The sequence below is a fragment of the Lissotriton vulgaris genome, chromosome 1_1, assembly GCF_964263255.1.
Source record: "Lissotriton vulgaris chromosome 1_1, aLisVul1.2, whole genome shotgun sequence".
NCBI lineage: Eukaryota > Metazoa > Chordata > Amphibia > Caudata > Salamandridae > Lissotriton > Lissotriton vulgaris.
Genome location: NC_141685.1, coordinates 262,954,624 through 262,969,368, shown reverse-complemented (window position 1 = coordinate 262,969,368; position 14,745 = coordinate 262,954,624). Strand labels below are relative to the sequence as shown.

Here is a 14,745-nt window from a genome sequence, read left to right as displayed (position 1 = left end):
CCTGCTGACACCAGGAACTGGCAAGAGGCTGCACCAAATACTGGACTGCACCTGCTGCTTCTTGGGCTACCACAGAGGACTGTGCCTGTATTGCTTGGCTCGTGGAAAAGGCCCTGTATGGCCCCAGAAAGAAAACATGAACTTCAAGAGTCAGCAAATCAGGTGACTCCCCGTTTCAGCACCAGGGCCATAAAAGCTGGAGTAGCCTGTTCTGGCCAGTCAGTGGTCACTTTCATTGAATTTGTGCGGACTGCTGATGTGCAGTGAAGACCAATCCTTGATGCTAAACGTTGCACCAGAATCTGTCGGACTAAAAACAGACTAGTTCTCACCAAAGGAAACTGCTGTACCTGCTGTAACCAGAGACCATAAGCCCAGTCATAACTAAACTTTTGCTGAACCAAAAAGGAGTTAGAGTGACGTCACCATGTAGCCAAAATAATACCACCTGGTCTGTAGACCGAAGAACGACCCTCGTCGACCACACAGCACCCAGAGCATCTTTCAGCATCCTATATCCTCAGGATTAGGACCACTCTATTGAAGTATGTGGAGGACCATGCATAAAGTGTGGAACTGGACTGGAGATTGCTTTGGTGTCCAGGTAACTGTCCAAATACTATTTAATGTCTCCCCCTTAGCATCTTCCTGTTGGAGTTGGTCACCCAGTCTGGGCCAGAGTAGTCAAACCACTCTTTTAGAAAGCTTCCAAACTGTGCACTTATCAAAACGCCTTTATGTTTTGAACTACAAAGCTGAGATTTAAGTTATACTTAAAAATAGGTATCTCCGGAACCCTCCAGAGGATTTTTCCCATATTGAGGTCTTAAAATTCATAAAAATGGCATTATAATGTGAGGTCGCAAAATCACACCATATAATGCACCACAATCCTCACACAGAGCTAAACTAGAGGGGTTGCTTTAAAGGAGGGTAGGGGAAAGAGCCCAGATTTCTTGATCCATCTTTGGCGAAGTTATTCATTCAAAGATCTTATTTGTTTGTTATGAGATAACGGGATAACAAGAAACTGGGCTGTAGGTAGCAGAAGAGAATCACAGGGCAGTAACAGGTCAAGAGAAAGCATGAGCGAACTGGGGCAATACCATAAGCCAGAAGAAACATCCTGCACAATGAGGAAGAATAGGGTATAAGTGAAGGAATGTGATGGGTGGCTACACCCAGGGCGTTTAAGACAGCTGTGGTTTCAGATCCTCAGTGGTTCGTTATTGCTATGGTGATACATTTGGAGGCATGACATGCGGGAGCCCTGCCCACACTAGTCTCATCTGCATGAAATAAAGGAGTATTAGTGAACAATTCTCTATCATTTAATACTCAAATTACTAACATTTTCTCCACTTGTTTTTTCCATCATCCTAAGGTACTCCAAGATATTGCGTCCCCTCAATGTCACAAGAGAGTGATTCAAGCAATCATCATATCCAGGTTGCACTATTGTAGAACAAGTTACTTACCTTCGTAACGATATATCTGTAAGAAAAGCAGGTTAGGTTGCTGGCGCGGAAAGTTGTGTACAGAACGGACATCAGCGGTGAGGGCTGCTTCTAAGTAATATCCTCAACGTCATCTCGGCAACCACGATGTCTAATGACACGCATGGGTACTGCTGACGAAAAACTTTCCGGTTCCATTCCGATGTCTGGGGGATATTCTAAGGTAAGATATCTATAACTAACTGTTTCTTTCAGATATTTGATATATTTTGGCATCCAAAGGGGACACTCATCAGAGAGATTGCAGCTGATACAACACATGGCTGCATGCCTCATAGGAGGCCTTCTGCCTTGAGTGGCAATTTATCACCCTCTATCTTCACTGCCTTGACTTCTATTTGCAAAGTGATCTATTTTCACAGATCTCGGTCACAAAGCCTGTGACGACACTGTTCCCAAATATCTTTAGAATCTGTTCACTCATAGGTTCGATGCATGTGATTGGCTTCTGCCAATCTCTTACGTGCGCCCAATGTTAAAAAGGTCAGAATGGGAGGAAGTTCCTCAACAAAAACTCTCAGCCACAAGAAATGAGCACTCCGTCATAACCAGTTTAGACAACATTTAAAAACCTGTTTTGTTGATGAGCCGTACCCTCTTCCTGGTATGCATCCGCTTTCTGGAGCTCAGGAAACTCACTGAAGAGCAATAGGGTGCTTTATAAATCAAACACTTAATGTATTGGTGCAAATCAAATACTTTTCGTTGGCAGAGGGCACTACTGGCTGTTTTTTTTTTAATGGAGGTGAGGAACACGTTGTGCATAGTTTCTTCTCTTATTGTGGTCATCAATCCTCCAAATTCATGTAATATCCGACATTTTGGGCCAAAGTACCAGAGCACTTGTTTTGGCCCGCATAACAGGTTAGATTTAAAGCTTGGGTATATGCACAACCAGACTGCACCCAGACCTCATGAACCAATCCGCTCTTGTCAGGGTAAACTCCACCATGGAAAAGAGGAATGGCAGTAGAGTCCTTTGTAGAGAGAGAAATTGACACTTATGAGGTGGACGGTAGCACAGAGCATTTTAAAATCAGTTTCAAGATTTTATTAAGGCTTTTTTAAAATCCTTCAAAAAAGGCTTGACGAAAACCCTTCAGAAATGGTTGACGAAGATCCTTCAGACCTGCTTGACATAACCAGATGCCAGATCTAGAGTTACCATGCCAACCAAATGTAAAAGATACCCAGAGATTCCTTAGTAGCCCCTTTGTACAGGATGCGCTGAGGCGAATTCCAAACCACATGACAAACCATTAACATAAGGTTGGGGGGAAAAACCTAAACTAATGTTTGTCCATTGTTTTTTTAATCAAATCTAATGGATTAAAATAACGTTTCCAACTCAGAGGTTTTGCCATATGTTACACTTAAGTAAAGAGCTAAAGGCAATGCACTGTGACAATTTTCAAATGTAAAAGTAATTCAAGTAACTAGCTGAGCAAATTATTTTTTAGTAATGTTGACACAACAGGAAGTCAGAGGTCAAAGCAGCATTGAATGCTCAAGCATAGGTTTCACTAATATGAAAACGTGCAAGTGTGTTATAAGGCAGCATGGGACAACAGATAATTCACAAGTCTTCATACTTACATGAAGGAAGCAGATCACAAGCAATATAGTTTGCGTATTGAGCTACATCCTCATTAATCACCGAATCTCATTATGCCTAAAGCTTTCTATGCCCACGTGTCGGATTTGTATAGGTCAGGTTTGAAGAAGGTCTCAAGGAGTGCAGTATCCTGCCTTTACTTTTAACTGCTGGTTAGGAAGGATTAACACTGTCCGACTGTGGCCAGAAGAACACTGCGGTGATATTCTGACTCCGATCGCCTGGTGAAACGTAATACAGCTCGCCAATTCCTGGAAGGGCCCAAGATCCCAAATATGTGTATGGAGATGGATAAAAGCAGAAACCTAGGGTGTGCAATGTTCTCACAATCATTGGCCTTCATTACTCAACAGGTTCTGAATATCAGTACTGTTTGAAAATGGCAATCTACAGCTGATTTAGTAGCCACTTTTCTAGATACACAACTTAACATCCATATTTTGGCAAGTACAGGCACACTAAAATTTAAGTGGCAGAGCTATGCAACCTCCCATCTATCTCAGCACTGCATCCGCAGATAGGAGTGTACTGGGACAGAAAATAGCCCCGGGCACCAACTACTGCATCAAATACATAAAACAGTTGCCCACGTTGGGGCAGTTTTTAACTTGTGAAGACATACTGTATGGGTGTTTTGAAAGATATGGAATACTGCATAGATTTGAGCTTGCTGCAGGCAATGCTTGTGTTAATGTAACATAACTTAACATTAAAAACCAGCCTACAAGACTGTAAAAAGCCACCCTCAAACATCCCAAACAAACAGTCCACACTGTGACCTCTCAAGCCAACCCACGGGCACTGCGTGATCGTTCTAAAAGTCAGTCTGAATCTGGCATCAGAGCACCACCGAGTACCCTCAGTTCAGGGCATTAGGACGCACACAACTTCTTCCAGTTCAAACAAACTCTCACTGACTTGGAAGGTACATCAATCATATTTGCAACACACGTATTCATTTCCCTGTTCATTCATTTCATTTTAATTTCATTCATTCATCCTGATTGGCAACACCAGACTTATTCCAGGGTCAGGTCTGATGAAGCTATGCCAATGCACTTGTGCTTTCACATGGGTCTGCCAGTACAATTAACCTCTGACCTTTAACACCAAATGCATACCAGTGAAAGGACTCTACTGATTCCAGTCACCCAAGGAGCTCCAACAAATCACCATCTCCATTACTGGAAACCACACATTGCCCTGATCGGCAGCACCCAACATAATACAACATTGTGATTCTTACCCTGCCCAGTCAGAGTACCTCAAGACTAGCATCCAACAGCTCATCCGTGCGATTGATGAAACAACACCTCACTTTGTGAAAGCAAATACGCTCTTGCAGATTTGTATTCATTTATTTTTTACTAACATAGCAGCGCCACCAGCACAGCAGCGGCCCCGGCTAGACCGCTCTGCATATGGCGGATTCCTGGTGACCCTCGCACAGGTAAGCTAAAGAATGCCCTTAACGCTCTAGTGTATGACAGACACCTTTCAGGGAGTCCATGGAAAGGGACATTATGGTTCAGGTGAAGAAGATCAGATGATTGTGCGGATACTGACTGATGCCGCAAGCCATGGACCGATGTAGTACTGGGGTACATTTACCACACAGCGCCAGAGAGGCACTCAAAACCCCTTGAATCCAAACACTCACCTTTTGGCACAGAAAGCATTTTCCTGTCAGTGTTGTCTGGGAGTCGCTTCTCTCTCTCAGAATCTTCATTTTTCAACCGATTTAAAATTTGCTCCAGCGTTTGAACTATTTCTGCAAATGAAGGCCGGCGTTGAGGGTCCATCTAGAAGAAGACAACAGCGTTATTTTCTGGCATGCAAAGTGCACATAAATCTTTCCCTGCAAGGATTTTGCAATGAGAAAGTTTAGGCAGGAAACTTACAAGCACTGGAGTTTGCAGAAAAGAAAGGAGCCCTGAAAAAAATTGTGTTCAAAGAGTGAAAGTAAGATCTGCACAAACTTGTGATGCAGCTATCGCTATCTGAATCTTCACTAACTTCAGAAAACCACAGCGGATAAAAAGCTTACTTAAAGCTATGTCATTTTAACAATAAATTAAATACAGGAAATATACCATGAGCTATCTTTAAATAATGGCCCAAAAAAGATTAGTAATACTAAGGTGTTAACTGAATCTGAACCTGAGAGTATGGTGGACTAGACAGTGATTCAGCAGTGTCTAGGTCCATTCCAAAGACTTGTGTGCCATCATTAAGTCAGCTCTGCAGGACTATGCTGGCTGCACCAAAGCCTTATAGAGAAAGGGAGCCCATGACCTGTAACACAAAGTGGTGAATGCTGTTCTGTCCAAGTCCTTCCAAGAGCAAGCCCATCTTTCAACTCAAATTATGACTTCTGTTTTGAAGCTCACAAACATTACAAAGCAGAAATGTTGTGTTTGATATTTGTTAAGACTTTGAGCCACTAGTTAATGCAATAAATACCAGTGCAGTCCTTAATAAGAAGACCTGTGTCTTAATGGGCTTGAGTGAGGACAACAATTCTCAATTCAATGGGTGGGCTGCATATGCTCGACCGTATTGCGACTCTCAAAACCACAGCTAACCATCTTTAAATACTTTCTGCATTCTGGTAGAATATGGAATTCACTTTTAACAAAAAAATGAATGAATGAGGATAGTTGTAAACCGAAAGCAGCTGTCACACCAGGGACATCTAGGCACTAGAGGGAACACTGACAGAAGTGAACAGCGTAATGTGTGAACAGTTACCCACTTCTAAAGAGCAGGCGTTCAGCTTCTAGTGAAAGAAAGAATGTGGGAAGGAGCATTTCTAGGTGAAACTGGTTCTACATTACAGCTGCAAGTAATGTTAAAGAAAATGTTAACGTACATGCAGGGCAATAGCATTTGAACCAGTTGGAAGTGTTCATAGGGTCAGTCCTGTGAAAGACTCTATACCTTCTAGTAAGAGCCTTAAAAGGAATTCGGTCTTTGATCAAGAGTCAGTGGAGAGTTTAAGAGCTTGGCCGCAGATAGTCTTCGAGGAATTTTGAGAATGAGTCTTGTGGTTGGGTTCTCAATTAGCTGAAGCCGATTAATAGGTCCCTCAGAGAAGGCTATGTACATGGAATTGGCATAGTCAAGACCGGTGGTAGGAATAGCATGTACGATGGTTTTCAAAAGAAAATGTTCCAGAATTTTCTCGTGGCTCATAAAAGGCAAAGGCAAAAGGCGGAGACTGAGGTGATCTACTTCCAAAATTATAAATAGGACTCCTAGGTTTCCCGAGCGCTGCTGCTCACCAAGAGGCACCAGATCGAACTTAAGGAAAACCAAAGATATAATCCCCACTTCATGAGTTGAACTGCTGCCACAGCTGCCATACAGGCCTCATAGGAACTGAATACCCAAGAAGAACGGATTCAATGGACAACAGCAACTTTGTCTCAACTGCAAATTAAACTTTTCTTAGTTTGAAGCACTTCACCAAGTCCGCTAGCGGGGCCATGTATATGTTGAAGAGAACTGGGCTAAGAGAGCACCCCAAAGGCTAGTTTTACTGCAGCTCAAGAGAGGGTGGCAAGACTGATGGCAGGCAGTCAGGGAGGACTACTGACAGCCAGTTTGTAAATGCCCAGCTCCTTGAGGTGTGCACCGGGTGGCAGGCAATACTGAAAGGAGCACGAGCAAAGCTATCCCACCCTGGTGTGCTCTGTGACTGCAAGTTGGGCAGGAAAGTTGGTTGTTGACTATTTGTTCCAGCATTTTTTAAACCTAACATAATCGGGAAATGGGTCTAAAATTGCTAAGTACTGCAGGGTCAGCTGATGGCTGCTTTAAAAGTGGTCAAACTTGAGCCGGTTCCAGGTCAGGGGTAATGTAGCAGTGAACAGAGGTACTGAGAAGTTTAAAATAAGAGTTAATTATATTAATGACCAATTAATGATGCAGGGAAGGACAAGGATCAGTGGGTGAGGGTTATTTACAAGAAAGTAGTGCTTGTTGTGATTTTGCAAGAGATTTCTTTGAATTTGGCGAGCGATGTGTCAGCAGCTGGGCACAAGTTGGAAAGAAAATAGGGACTAGGAGCAATAGGAGTAAAACCTTTCTGAATGCAAATTTATCTTTTGGAAAATATTGGAGAGGTCATCACGTAGGGCTGCTGATGGGGATACAGAGATTTGGCAGACCTCTGGGGAGAGAAGGAAACTGTTGCTTACCCTGTAAGCATCTGTTTGTGGCATGCAGTGCTGTAGATTCTCATGAGGGCATACTCCTGCCATCTAGTGATCGGACCGGATGTGTGCAAGCTGTTTTTCTTCAAAGAAGTCTTTCATTTTTTTTATTTTTTTCAAAGAAGTCAAAGAAGTCTTTCAAATTATGAGGTACTGCGACTCCTCTTACTGATAATGCCCATGGACATCAAGTCTATTGTTGGATTGTTTTTCCTGCATAGCGGGTGAGGATGGAATGTGAAGCGAAGTATAGAGAGATGTATATGCAGGAGAGGGGAAAAGAAGTAGTAAGAAACACTGCAAAGGCCATGGGTGTCTGGGGAGGAGGGTGGACACATGTGAATCTACAAGCACTACATGCCACAGGATGTTCATAGGGAAAGTAACATTTTCTGTTCAAGGTATGTGTGGCTGTAGATGCACATGCTGTGCATAGACTGTAAAGCAGTCCTCCCAGAAGCGGTGGGTTTTAGGGCGAATGGGCAAAGTTCTATTAGCTTTAGCATAGCATGATTGGATGCACTTCATGATCAATCTTGCAATGCCTGATTTAGACAGAGCCTTATCTTCATGAGGGTTTTGAGAAAGCACCAATGTTGTGTGCTCCTAAATAGTTTAGTTCTTTGAATGTAGGACATGAGGATTCCTTTCATATCCAAAAGTATGAAGAGTCTGTTCCGGAACAGTCAGGTTGTGGAAAAAAAAAACAGGAACTTTAATTAACTGATTACAGTGAAACTGGGATACTATCTGAGAGGAATTTGGGGTTGGTGCGATTGATAACCCCAACCTATGAACTTGGAAAAAGAGTTATTCTCAGGTCAATACCTCTAGCTCACTGACACGCCTGTGTGAAGTGATAGCAACCAGAAATGCCACCTTCCAAGAAAGGTACTGAAGGGGACAGGAGTGGAAGGTCTCAAACAGAGGACTCCTGAATCTTAACAGTACAACGTTAAGATTTCATATTGGGACAGGTGGGACCAGAGAGGGAATGAGCCTTTTAAGCCCTTCCATTAAAGCTTTAATGACTGGTATCCTGAAGAGAGGGGTGGGTTATATTCTGAAGGCCAGTGGCCACAGCAGCCAGGTGTCGCTGTTTGGAGGTGAAGGCTAGCCTTAAATCTGCAAAAATAACATATAGCAGACAATGTCCTGCACTGTGTCCTTTAAGGGATCAATATGTTTTGAGTGATAATAGTATACAAACCTCAACTGCTTGGCTGCATAGCATGCCTGGGTGGTAGGTCTGAATACTTCGAGAAAGCTCATGCATTCAGGTGGAAGATTAAGGTACCAAATTCTATCACCTTAGGAGCCAGATTGCAAGGTTGATAGACCTGAGGTCGGGTGCCTGATTTCTCCACGGTTCTGCAAGAGAAGGCCTTACCAAAAAGAGAGGACGCCATCAAGGGCAAAGGGTACCAATCAACAATTTTAACAAGATTCCCCTTAGGATGAACACTCAAAACTCAAATCTTTCCACACAATCTAGCTACATTCAAAGCCACTTACTCACTAAAAACGTGAACCACAGGGCGTGAGAAACTTACACATGATTTTATTAATGCATATTTAAACACTGCCTTTGGATTGAGGGTGTGGGAACCTTGAGGCAATGTTTGGGCATTTGCCTTTCTATGCTGTGGCGGAAAGGTGCATCTCTAGAAAGCCCCAGAGCTGGAAGTACTGGCAGAGGACTAATGGGTGGAGTTTCCACTCATGTACCTGTTGCTACATCCTGCTGAGATGGTTAGCAAAGCCTTAGTCCTTTCCTGGAAGGTACTCTGCCAACAGATCGATTTTGTGGTGGAGAACCCATACTCAAACACTCTGGGATAACAGAGTTGGGGAGGCCGGCCTCTGCCCTGTTTTTTAATGTAACACACTGCTGTTATTTTGTTCATATGAACAAGAATGACCTTGTGCATCAGGTGAGGTAGGAAAGACTTCAACACTGGGAGAACGGTTAGACGTTCCAGATAACTGATGTGGAGGCCCGGGTGTTTGAGCTTCCATTGGCCCTTGAGAGTGAGATACTGAAGGTGCGCACCTCACCTTGTAAGGGAGGCTTCGGTTATGATGGTCCTCCGCTGAACTGGGTCTAGAGAAGGTCGCCACTGCATCAGATTGTTTGTGTTCCACCACTGCAGAGAGTGGCGGCCAATCAACACTAGATCATCCCAATGACCCTCCGCTTAAGACCATTGCGGTGCTAGGCACTCCTGCAACGGATGCACATGTAATCTGGCATGGGGTACAATAGCAATGCAGGAGGCCATCATGCCAAGAAGGCGAATGACTGTCCTAACTGAGACTAGACGATCTGGTAGGAAAAGAGGGATTCATGATTGAAAGGACTGGATCCTGGCTGGGTTTGGCTATGCCATGCCAACCTCAGAATTGAGAATTGCGCCCAGGAATGGTTGGATCTGCTGGGGTTGTAGGTGGTGTTGATGGTAAACCCTAGGTCGTGTAGGAGAGCTTTGGTAATCTGAGTGTTGCCACTGCATTGCTTGCGCCATTTTTGATCAGCCAGTCATCCAGGTAGAGGAAGACCTGAATGTCCTGTCTGCACAAAGGAGCATCTACCACCGCAAGACACTTGGTTAACACATGGGTGCAGTAGTGACCACAAAAGGGAGCACTTTGAACTTGTAATGGTTTCAGCTGACCACAAACTTGAGATATTGGCGATGAGTCGGGTGTACTAGTATATGAAAATAGACTTCTTCAGGTCGAGGGCAGTCATGAAGTCATCTTTTTGCAGAAGTGGAACAACCTCTTGAAGACTAACCATAAGGAAGTGTTCTGAGAGAATGTATTAGTTGAGAGGCCGGCGGTCCACAATGGAGGGAATTGTCCTTTTTGGAATTAGTTAGTATATTCCCCTGCCCAGGTAAAGTTGAGGGAGAAGTTCTATAGCCCCCTTAAGAAGTAGTGCTTTGACCTCTGTCCTGTGTAGCCTCTAGCGTTCTGTGGAGTGTTTGTATTGGTGATGTGGAATGGTGGGAGCTGTGGAAATAAGGCTCAGGCAATTACTTGGTCTGATAATGTCCATCACCCACTGGTCGAAAGGCGATGTTCTATCAAATAAGTAAGAACTGTTGAAGACTCCCCCAAAAAGGTGTTGTGTAATCTAGGGAGGGGAGCCAAAGCATGGAGGAGATAAGTCAGGGTTTGATGGTGGTGGCAGCACCTTTGGGAGAGCCATCTTTACAAAAGCCGCCTTTTGAATTGCTTTCTCTGGTGAATCCCCTGAAGTAGCCTCCGCAAGAGGGCTGCTTGGCCTATAAACATAGGTAGAATGTTGAGGTTTCGGGGGAAGTAGTCTGACCCTCCTCGGAAGGGTGTGGGAAGAAAGGGGCAGTGAGGTGCAGCTGTTTAAGTGCACTCATAGCCTTTGCCGTCTATCATTTTTGAATTTCTCTAAAGTTTGGTCTAACTGCAGATCAAATAGATGCGGACCATCACAAGGCATGTGAAGGAGGTTTAGTTGGACCTCCGGCTTGAAGCTGGAAATATATGGAGCCGGGCATACCTGCGCAGGAGCAGCCTGGAGTACACACCTTTGCAGACTGTCTGCGTCATCAAACCCACAGCGAACAGTGGCATTAGAGATCTGTATCACCTGAGCCAATCTCATAACCCCTTTTCCTGTGTATCCCTGGGAGATGCTGGAGGAGCTCCTCCATTTCATCCCAGTGGGCACAATCCTATCTACAGAGTAGCCCATTGGAGTTAGCAATGTGCCAATGATTGGCTGATTGCGCAGCCACCCTCTTACGCTTACCCTCCTTGTCCATCACCAGGAGCATGAGAATTGGCTCGCTTACAGGCTGTAGTGATGAGGGAGTAAGGAGGGTGTTGTCCACTAATGTCTTGTACATTTTGTCAAACCTGGGAGTTATGACACAGCGTGGACGTGTTCTTGAAAAATGTCAGTAGTGTGGCAGAGCATGACTGAACATGGGAACATTTTGGGTGGATCGGTTGGTGGAGGAGAGGGTTTCAAAGAGGAAGTCCTCCTTCAAAAGCTGTGTGTGAAGATCCACCTTACTGAAGCAGGCTGCCCCACGCCAATAGGTTCAGTATAGGATGTGGAATTGTCCAATGGAGAGAGGCGGACAGAGTGTAAGTTGGAGTCTGTATCCCCCAGTGAAGTTTTGCCATAGGAATCCCATGTATACCAGTGGAGAAGTGTTGACCAGCTGTGTCACAAGGAGGTGACCCCCAAGGTGCAATGTCAAATGGATCCCATGAAGACGCAGGAGGGGAAGCAGAAGATTGAGGCAGAGGGTGGGGTGATGCATGTGTGAGCAGTAAGGGGCTAGTAACCTTGTCCGCCTTCTTGCGCTACTTTAGTGGGGTTGGAATGTACAAGACCTCCTTGAAGGATAGCGGACATTTGGAGGGTTGAGCAGTGCATATTCCGAAGGGCGGGTGAGGATCCAGCCCGCTTGGGGATGGATGACCAATAGAGTCTGCTGAGCATTTATCTCCTCCTATAGTTTGTGAAGAATCAGTTCCATGGTACAGGAGATGATTTCAGTCTTGCTGGTCAACGCAAAGGGTTTCAGCTCCGAAGGCAGATTTGATTTCTACGCTGGTTTGGTCGGTGCCAAGGCGGAAAGGGTAGGTGCCAAAGGTAGAGCCGAATCGGTCCGCACAGAAGGTGGAGCACGTCTCACTGATTTTCTCGGTCCCGATCTGGAGTGGGCGGCACCTCTGAAGAGGACTGTCAGTGCCAACCATGGCCCGAAGGCAGTGGTGGCCCAGTGGCCTGTCTCTGGCATTCCAGAGTGGCTGGATGCCACTTGGCAGAGGGCTGCTCTGCTTGAGGGCAGTGACAAGGAGGTACCGTACTCCGTTCATGCTCAGCTGGAATAAAGTTGTTGATTTCCAATTTGGAGCGGTCATCTGGGCCAAACAGGTCCGGGGGCCGTCTCCGTCCCTACATGACATCTTGAGACACCAAGCGCAACAGTCTAAGGTTTTTTTTGAAAAGGCAAGCATCGCAAACAGCCACATTGTGCTCTGGCTAATAAACACAAATTGCAGACCTGATGGAGATGGACTAATGCAGAGTAGTGGAGATACTAAGTAGGGCCCCAAAGGGTGTGGCCCTGGAGGCAGTCATGGTCGACCTAGTGAAGTCACAAATGTCGACCCGAGAGGGAGAAAGAAAGATGTGATCAATTACAACACTGACGGAGGAAAGGAACCAGTGTGGACCTAAAAGAGCACCGCAACGGTGTTGAAAAAAGAAAAAAAGTATTTAACAGGGTTGATGACCATGCACATTACCAGCAAAAGGAGGAGTCATAGTACCTCGTCACTCAAAATACTTCTTTAAAGAAAAACAACTGGCACCCATCCGGGCCCAACACTAGATGGCAGGAGTATGCATAGAATGTCTATCTACAGCCACACATGCCTCGAACAAGAATTTACGATGTTTCCTCACGGGTATTTTTAGCCATGTTGATCCGCCTATCATGGAGTTCTCGATGGGCTGTTTTAATAAGCTTATGGCATCTACATTAAACACACATCCTTTAGAATGCCAATTTGAAAACTGACAACTCCTGTGTTGCTAGAATGTTATTGCAAATAAAGTCAGGCTCTCCCAATGCCCTTTCTTACCTTGCCATTCCTATTTTACATCCTCTGATTTGCAAAATAAACTTCTATCAGGAGCAATGCATGTAAGATCCCTTTGTCATAGAAAGTCAGGGTGTTCCTTGTGGCATTGAGTAATTTTCATCCTCTTTCGTTGTTAAATATTTGTGCAGATTACTGAAAGATTTGCTAATATTCAACTCACTAGTGGGCGTTGCACAAGTGGGTTTGCCCCCAGCATGATACTTAACTGACATTGCTTGCCACTCTAAATTAAAGGATCAAGGTGGCTCTGCTACCCTTATGCTTTTAGAGCTCTCTGCAGATTTGACATGGCTTGTCACAAAAAACTTACTAAACAGGCTCACTGGAATGGGAATGGCTAAGCAGGTCTCATCGTAGTTTCAACTCTTTGTGACTGATCGTGGTGGGTCGGTTTTTATGGCCCCCTCATCAACTGCAATGTGGAGTCCCACAAGGCCCATTGTTCAGCCCTACTCTATTTCATCTTTTCTGTGCACTACATGCACTAATGAAAAGCTACAATCTTTCATGTGTGTGCTATGCCGATATCTAAATCATCCTAAGATTGCAATGTGAGGGATCAATGGCAGTATTTCAGTTCATGTGCGACTGAGGTGGTTACGGACTAAATGTCTTGCAGCTCTTTGGAAATTCACCACAATAAAACTAAGGTTCTGATCTTGGGCACTTCTACTCCACCAGAATGGTGGTGAAGTCCCTGGGGCTCCCAGCTAAAACTGCAAAATGCTGGAATTGTTCTTGATTTCAATTTGATTTGTTTTTAAAACTAAAGTTGCTAAAAAGGCTCTATATTACCTTCCTCAATCTGTTCCTTTTACTACCAACAAACGGTAATCCACGCACAACTGGATTATTGTAATGAAATTTAATTGCATCTTCCTGCATATGATATTCAGATGTTTCAAATTAAACAAAAATTGAACAGCCTATGTCCCTTTGAAGTGAGTTCTTTTCAAGAGCCTGTATTTTATTCAAGGCTTTCTGCAATATTCGCCCCACATTTACTCATTGGCTATTCCAGCATTAACCCCTTCGACGCTGATGACGAGCTGGGCTCGTCATCGCGTAGCCTCCTCGCACGCTGATGACGAGCCCAGCTCGTCACGCAAAGTGCGTTTTTAAAAAACCCAGCGTGCGAGCGGAATTCCGCTAGCGCGCATGCAGTTAATGTTCACCTAGACCTTTACACTTTTCCTATGCCCATCCTCTGCAAATTCCTAAAATCAGCAAAGTACAACAGGGGGTGCTCTTCCTTTGCTTGTTGCCGTCCAGAGCCTGGAATAAGCTTGATCTTTCTATTTGCTCTGAAACCACCTTCATGAGATTTAGAGAAAAATTAAAAACTTTGTTAATGCAGGCGTAATATTTCGGTCCTCTTTTAGTGATTGAGGTAATCGGTTTCACTCTGGTTCTCTACAGAATGCCTGTCGAGAACAGTGCGTTGTATTGAACTGATTACCACAACCATTCTGATGAATAAATCTATCCACAGATTCTGAACCTTATGAACATTCCCCCAGGCGTCAAGACAGCAAGCATAAACTCAAAAGAAGTACACTTGTATGCTGGTAGGAGGTGTTGTGAGGCTCCATGCCGATGTCATTATGCTCTGGAAGTGATGGGCGGGCCACACATAAACGTCACCCAGGAGCGCGGACATGCATGCAGACGCTTATCCATAACTTAGTCCTCCTGTCTTTGAAAAGAATATTTTCTCCCCCAATTTCTT

General features: G+C 44.5%; 1 protein-coding gene across 2 annotated transcripts in view; it reads right to left on the bottom strand.

Annotated features, from left to right (window-relative positions):
* The window catches only part of TESK2 (testis associated actin remodelling kinase 2), a 610,614-nt gene that overhangs the window by 18,041 nt on the left and 577,828 nt on the right, over positions 1–14,745 (bottom strand). For both annotated transcript variants that reach the window (XM_086952281.1, XM_086952282.1), the window contains one exon: positions 4,793–4,934. In XM_086952281.1, coding sequence (XP_086808407.1) covers positions 4,793–4,934 — 142 coding nt within the window. The remainder of the gene's footprint in view (positions 1–4,792; positions 4,935–14,745) is intronic.